Source organism: Lactuca serriola, chromosome 6 (assembly GCF_051521515.1).
Source record: "Lactuca serriola cultivar US96UC23 chromosome 6, Lser_US96UC23_V15, whole genome shotgun sequence".
Taxonomy (NCBI): Eukaryota; Viridiplantae; Streptophyta; class Magnoliopsida; order Asterales; family Asteraceae; genus Lactuca; species Lactuca serriola.
The window spans coordinates 43,387,501-43,395,578 of record NC_136413.1 but is presented as its reverse complement, the minus strand read 5'-3'; the positions used below and the strand labels follow the sequence as shown (position 1 = coordinate 43,395,578).

The window sequence follows — 8,078 nt, the reverse complement described above, 5'->3', positions numbered from 1 at the left end:
CACTATATAGCCAGGTTTAACTTTTGTTTTTTTCATGTTTAATCAATTCAATGTTTCAACTTTTCGTGGTCGGGTGAAAAAGATTGAAAGCTTAGGATGTTGGGCCTTTTACTCTTATGTAATTAACCTTATTTTAACATTTATACTTTTTGCAGCTTCTACATCGAACTTTATTATCTTTTTGTTACAAAACAAATTTCTTCTACTTAATTAGAAATATTCCAACATTAGACCCTCAATTGCATCTTGGTGCCTTTCTTCTTGGTTTGTTAAGAACATTATGACAAGATGTATTTTGTTTGAGTTTTAATGATGAATAATGTAAATATGTAAAAGCATGTTGTAGAACATAAACAATAAGGAATTTAGGATCATATGTTTTAAAACTTGATAGAAAACACAAACTCATGCTAAAACAACCCTACGAAATGATTTTTTTTTCAACAAAATCATTCATCTCTTTGAGCTGATTCCATTCCAGCTGAAGAGCTATCTGCAAAATACTCTTGATGCTTCGCATTTATACCATACTACAAAAAGATGAAAATCACAAGAACAATAATCTTTTGTTATTTCAAAAGATAACTATTTTTATAATCATTACATGTCAGCATTAGGGATTACCTCTTGAAGAGCCTTTGACAGGTCATCCATGTTCATAATCAGACGCTTATCCTGTTGCAAAACGTGTAAAAGAATTCACATATTAAGTGCTTAAAACATTGAAATAAATATAAAAACTTTTACCCAATTACTTCACACATTAAAAAAAAAAAGATAACTTTTATAATGTGAATTGGAAGATCTACCTTTTGTTGCTTGTCTTTTTTGTCCCTCACAACGGGTGCTGGTCTTGCCTTGCATTGCCTACAATAACATAAAAAAATAAAAAATTATATGATATTCATATTAGAATAAAGGAAACGTATCTTAAAAAGCTTACTGAAGAGCTTCAGTAGCAATCTCTGATACAAACTTCTGAGTGGCAACTGCAACTAGCCTTATTCTACAAACACAATGTAAATAATATGATTATGTGAAAGAATATTCATTTCCTTAAACCTAATGTTGTGCAATTATGCAAAGATATGAAAATCAACAAGTAATATGTGGATGCATAGAACATAAGAGATGATACCAGATACCTACAATCGAACATCTGGACATTGAAACCCACTTTTGGCTAAGTAATGTTCCACCAGTTCATCAGGAATCTGTAAAGAAGAAGAAGAAGAAGAAGAAGAAGAAGAAGAAGAAGAAGAAGATAAGACTATTTTGATAAAGAATTGCTAACAAGTGTAGAAGGAAAACCAGAAGTATATTTTCAGAAATGTTACAGTTGGGGTGTAGTCTGTTAAAGAGGCAAGAAAATCTGTGAGGGCAGTTTCGTCATCGTGTTTAGCTTCATTTGATTGCTGGTTGTGATTCATATTTCTTATCAATCTTTTTCTAATCTGAAAGAAAGAACAGAAGATTAGTTTAAGTAATGGTTTATTCAGATTGTTTTTCAATAAGGACGTTTACAGCCTTCTTCCCAGAAATTAAACTTCTGAAAGACAAACAAACTGTTTTCATATCCATAAGATTTGAAAAAATATATGTATATATGCTACTGTGATTCTATCTTCTCTTGGAAATTCCTTCTCTTAACGTTAAGACTTCTGATTCAAATAAGTGGTAATCATGGAGTATTATTACATTTGACATAAGATGCAGTAGTATATTCTTTATAGAAAAGTATTAACAGCCCGTTTTAGGACGATGATCAGATGATTTGCAATTCTTAGGTCTCTAGCAAAAAGATTTTTATAATCACAATCTTCAGTTCAAGTCAGCTGAATTATACTGCGAAGCACAAATCAAAAGTGATTTCGGTAATTTCGCAACACAAAGGATGCCAATTTTGCATTTGTAAAGTACTAGGTTCCATATTCACCTTTAGGTTTAGAACATTCAAATTCGAAATTAACGCTGAGTAACAAGTAACGCAATTATGAAATTGAAACAATGAATAAACATCATTACAAATTCAACGGTTGAAGAGATGATAACACTAATAAATACAACAAATATTGAACAGATCAGCGAGGTAAAGTTTCAAAGAGGGGGATATAAGAACTTAGAGATTTACTTGCACTCGGAATAGAAGGTAATGGCGATGAGCTCAAGAGGAGAGTGAAACGCCGAGCAATTAACAGCGGTCGTCGATACCCCAATCAATCAGACACGACTAGGGTTCCGGTTAGACGAGACGATGAGACTTGAGAGTGATGATCATCTTCGTTTTCACATATAACGTCCTTCAATGTTTTAAATTTATAAAATAGCCACGTATCTATGAAGTTATTCAATATTTGCATATAACTTTGGGTTCTTTTTAACGGTACAGTTTTTTTCTATTTAAATCAAAAGTTTTACCTTTGCCCTAAAAAGACCATATTTTTTGAGAATGCTTGTTATTTAGGAGGTATAAACGGTTGATAGGGCCGGTTCATTGGTTTTTGATACCTGGGGCGAGATAAAAATTCCATACCCTTATATATGTACGGTACAATAGACAACGTGAACACAAAAAATTTATAAAAATAAAAAATATAGTAAACTTCATATTCAAACAAAGAATACAAACAAAAACAAAATCAGCTAAAAACAACATTTCAAGTACACCTAAAAGTATTAGAATCAGTTGGTTTTTCTTTGTCAACATATTTATTATTTTCAAAATCATTGGGAATATTAGCCAAATAATTTGAAATGCGAGATATATTTTTAAAATTATTAACTAGATGATTAGAACTATTTTCAATTACATTTTGACTTCTACACATATTTATTCAAAGAGCTTTGTAAACCTGGTCACAGAAACAACACAAAAGTTTAGAAAGGAACTCCATAAGATTAGATTAACATATTTCAAACTCAACAAACTAGATAAACATATAACGAACTCAACAAAAATCAAACCTAAATAAACAACTTTTGAAATCTAATAGAAAATAATCGAGTTTGGTCATTCACTTGTAATCATGCCGTGTACTTTAACAACCAACAAGAAACGATACAATTCCTGGAAAAAGACGAACATAAATGAAAATTTAGAATGAGAAAAAAGGAAATCGAAAGAGGACGAGGAGAAATCGAACTCAATCACTCACCATGTCACCCAAATCAGAAAACAAAAACCACGAAACTCTTCAGACTTTCGGTCTTTGTCAGTTACAAGGAAGATTATCAGCTATCGAATTCTAACTTGACAACAACAAATACCGAACACAAATTGGAATAGAGTGGAAAAAACGTAATCAGTCGATTAATATAGATAAAGTGTAGTAGGTTTAAAAGAGATTTAGAGAATATAGAATGAGAACGAAATAGAAATCATATTAGAAGAAAGAAAACACAATCAATCGATTATCGCTCATCGATCTAAACAACTTACGTTTTTCTAGATGTCGATACCGTATTGATTAGGTTTGGCGATTGCGTTTCTCAAGATGATAGAGCGCTAACGCTCTCTGGGTCTCTGTTGCATTCCAATGTCGATGTATCATATGATCATTACTGGATTAAATTATGGGCCAACGTCATATTATATATAGCATTACTTGTTGGACTAAATTTATGCCCTCATTTTTTTGCTGCCCTGGGCCATAGCCCAACTCGCCCATGTATTGGGTCGGGCCTGACGGTTGACTAAGTTAATAGTCGGTATCAAGGTACGAAGTACGAACAATATCCCATTATTATACATGCGTTTCTTTTTTTCTTTTTTTCACTACGTATCGGTTCTCCTTCCATTTGTCTAGGTACGTTTCAAGATACCCAAGTACATATGCAAAATTAGGGCTTTTCTTCACCATTTCTATTGACATAGTCAACTGGTAATATCTTATAAATAACAAGGATCCTAAAAAAATATGATCTTTTTAGTAAAAAAGTAAAACTTTTTGTTTAAATAGAAAAATATAAGGTCTATTTTGAAAAGAAAAAAAAAAAAAAAAAAAAAAAAAAAAAAAAAAAAAACCCTATAACTTCGAAAGGTGTTTGGACTTTTGACACATGTTCTTAAGGTGATTATTAACATCTTTAATTAATAACTATATATATATATATATATATATATATATATATATATATATATATATATATATATATATATATATATAGTTAGGTTATTTTGTTTCGAGTAACTATTATGTGTCAGAATGCACAGATCTGGACCACTCGATAAATAAAATCAACCGTCATGATCTGATGGTCTATGATATTATCATAGGGTAGCATGTATCACATAATCACACAAATTTCAGCAAAAGGGTATTTGGGTCAATTAACCTATTTTAAAAAAGGAAATTTTCGGATTTTAAGAGATCATTAATTCCCTTATTTTTTAAAAATCTGAAAATTTTAAATTAATTCTAATTAAATTTTAATATTATTTTTAATAATAACTGATTTTATTCTGTTAGAATGATAAAAAATCAACAATAAACTAGTAAATATATTTGCGGTTTTATTATTGCAGAATATTATTTTATTCAAAATACTTTTTATATTAAACATGCTTAAAGAATTATACAACATATTATCAAGAATAACATTTTCCTTATAATAACAACATTCTGAAAGAATAACAAGTGTAATTTTTAAAAAATAACAACATTTTTAAACAATGAGTGTGATCATTCTTTAATTCATTCTTCAAGCCATTTCTATCACAATTTATTGCCAAATATTTTGTAGTGATACACTTATAACAACTATGCATTAAACATATAAATAATTAACGACAACTCTATCAAAATACAGTAATAATATTCTTTACATAATAAACTATTCTTGCACAATGGTTTTGAATATTCTTAAAGAATTTGTATTATCAAGAATATATCCAACGAACAAAATAATTGAAATATAAATACATGAAAAGATCATGTTAACACAAAATGTGACTAAAAAAATAACATTCTCTATTGAATATTCTAACAGAATAATATATTTGTTGCATAATATTATTAACATTCTTTGTTAAATATTCTAACAGGATAATATATTTGTTGCATAATATTCAGAAACCACAAAAACTTAGCTTTCATATATGAAAAAAGATAAAAAAAAAAAAAAAAAAAAAAAAAAGATTGCTTAATTTGTTGATTTTCACCTTTGTTCGTTTTCCAAAAAGGATGGTATGCAGTAAATGCATGTTCTCATCAACTTTCCTCTTGGACGGCTTCTAAGCCACTAAAACATGTAAATTGAGTTTTGCATAAACAACATTAAGATATATAAATATTCTTTGTTGAATATTCTAACAGAATAATATACTTGTTGCATAATATTCTTAACATTCTTTGTTGAATATTCTAACAGAATAATCGATATGAAAAAACATATCAAACTTGCCTCTTTTACACAAAAACTTTCTCTTTTTGACATTATATCAAACATTTGGAAGACATGTTTTATTATCAAACACTTGGACAGCTTATAAGCCACTGAAACAACATGTAAATTGAGATTTGCATAACAACATAAAGATATATAAAAATTATTTGTTGAATAGTCTAACAGAATAATATACTTATTGCCTCTTTTACACAAAAACTTTTTTTTACATTATATCAAACACTTGGAATGCATGTTTTATTATCAAACACTTGGATAAGACAGGTCCAATTCCATTATTGAATTCTCAATCAATGAAATCCAATTAATTTCTAACAAAGACAAAAGAGAAATCAAACCAAGGGAGAATCATACCTGACAGCTTGAAGACGATTAGTTGGAGTAAAACACCATGGCTGTTTGTGATTGTTCATGCTCCATGGTATGATCGATGTGAGGGTATCGATGGAGGGATTACTAACATCACTGAAGCGAAGCAGAAGAACAAACGTGAGAGCAAAAGAAATGAAAATCAAATATCGAGCAAACAAATGCCCTGGATAGATGAAAAAGAATCGTAAATAGTAGCATCCACTGGAAGAGTCACTAGTAAACAAGAAGTAAAAGAAATGAAAATCAAATATTTACAGGGGAAAAAATCACAAACCTTTCGAACGGGAAAATAAAGACGTGGTAGATGAATGAACTGGTGAATATGGATGATCGACGGTGTTGCACAGTGGCGAAATCGAAGAAACGGCGGTGAGTAGGCGGGATAATTTTGTGAGCGACGACTGACTGATAAAGGGATGTTGGTTTTCTAGGGTTTAACTAAGTAAGGAGAGATTAATTGAATGATTTTTTACCATAATTAGATATGCTAAGTTTACCATTATACTCTTTTTTAATTTAATTAATTATTTATTGTTTCCTGAATTCTCATTGGTGCATTTAGGCACATACTATTTGCTAGAAACATTTGAACCTAACTATATATAACTATATATATATATATATATATATATATATATATATATATTCTAATCTATTCTTGTAATATATACTTTCTAATCTATTTTTATATTATATCATTATTTATTGTTTGATTTGAACTTTTAATTATTTGAGACATCATATGAACATAAAATAAATAATAATAAGCTATAAAAGCTTTGGTTTCAACTCATTTGAATAAAAATGGACTCATTATATTTTAAGACTATCTAAATATTGAAAATCACATAGTATATTTATAATTTTATAAATCTTTTATCCTAATTATTATTTTACCATGTAATTAATGTCAATCATTATTTAATATTTTATATAAATAGATTAAAAGCATTCGCATGCGATCAAACATTCTCCCGACCCATTTAACTATTGCATACAAAACACTCGTATTAAGTTGAAGATGTTGCGACTTTTAACTCATTATCCATTCGATATGACTCCTTATATCTCTTGGGCAACGAGTTCAACATCAACCAACGAAACAAATTGAAATGAATATCCATTTTTGTCCAGGAAAAAAGTAGTTTTTGACATTCGAGTGCTTCGTGTGCCTTCCATCTTATATACATCTTTACCAAATGATTTCATCGGTGTTCTGTTTAAGATTTTAAAGACAACCTTAGCATTTGATCACCTCCCACTAAGGTTACATGAAAATATTAGAGACTACCTTAGACCATCCATAATACTCTCCACGACAATGGTCGTGGAGAGCTTCCAGATTAGCCACCATGAGCCACGAACCAACTCCGAGGTACATATCACGATCATAAAAAGAAGAGAGAGAGAGAGAGAGAGAGAGAGAGAGAGAGAGAGAGAGAGACCCTCCGTTGTAATCCCTGGTTTGATTCACGAATCACCATGACCACAACCCACAACAATGCACCGGAATGGTGTGTACGATCATGATTCGTAGCCACCTAGACCACGAACACCATCGTGCTAGTATACCGAAAGGTCTTAACGTCGGATCACCAAGACTCTAGGGACCGTTAGTAATATAATTTACCAAGTATTTTTATCCTTATTATTAGTTGTCGTTATCTTGTATTTAGATAACAATAAGTAGCAATGCATGCACCCTAAGCTTCCTTGGACGCCAAGCTAGGGTTGCCATGCATATTAAATTAATGTATATACACTCATAATGAATGGAAGATAAAAGCGATAATGTTCTCTCACTTTGGGTGTCAGGCCTCTTTAAACTTGATGTAAGCATCGGTTCAAGCGAATGAGATTCACAAAACTTTTGAATATTCAAATTCCGCCCGCCACGGCGCAAACCATACACCACCACCACCATATCCCCAATGGACTCAGCCTCATTCAACACCGCACCAACCAGCGTCTCATCCGCCAATCCAAGCTCCTCCATGCCAAACTCATCATCTCCTCCGTCAGTCTCGACAACTTCTTGGCTTCAAAACTCAGCATTTGTTACTCTAAAACCTACAACCATTTCGAAGCCCACAACGTGTTGGACGAAATTCCCAACAAGAACACTGATGATACACTGAAGCTTTTGCGGAGTTTCTTATCTGCCTCCTCGATGTCTGTAAAACCAGATTATTACACCGTTACATGTTTGTTAAAAGCTTTACCCTCTTTGGGTTATTACAAATCGAACTTCACTAAAACAATCCATTGTTTTATCATCCGAAACAGGTTGGACTCCAATA

At 31.0% G+C, this 8,078-nt stretch overlaps 1 protein-coding gene across 1 annotated transcript; it reads right to left on the bottom strand.

Annotated features, from left to right (window-relative positions):
* Positions 1-293: 293 nt before the first annotated feature.
* TAFII15 (TBP-associated factor II 15) lies at positions 294-2,288 on the bottom strand. The gene is made up of 7 exons (XM_079007279.1): positions 2,132-2,288; positions 1,338-1,454; positions 1,150-1,214; positions 944-1,006; positions 810-867; positions 625-675; positions 294-530 (listed from the first exon to the last, which is right to left on the bottom strand). The coding sequence occupies exons 2-7, from the start codon at positions 1,428-1,430 to the stop codon at positions 450-452; spliced, it is 411 nt and encodes a 136-aa protein (XP_078863405.1). The 5' UTR covers positions 1,431-1,454; positions 2,132-2,288; the 3' UTR covers positions 294-449.
* Positions 2,289-8,078: the final 5,790 nt, after the last annotated feature.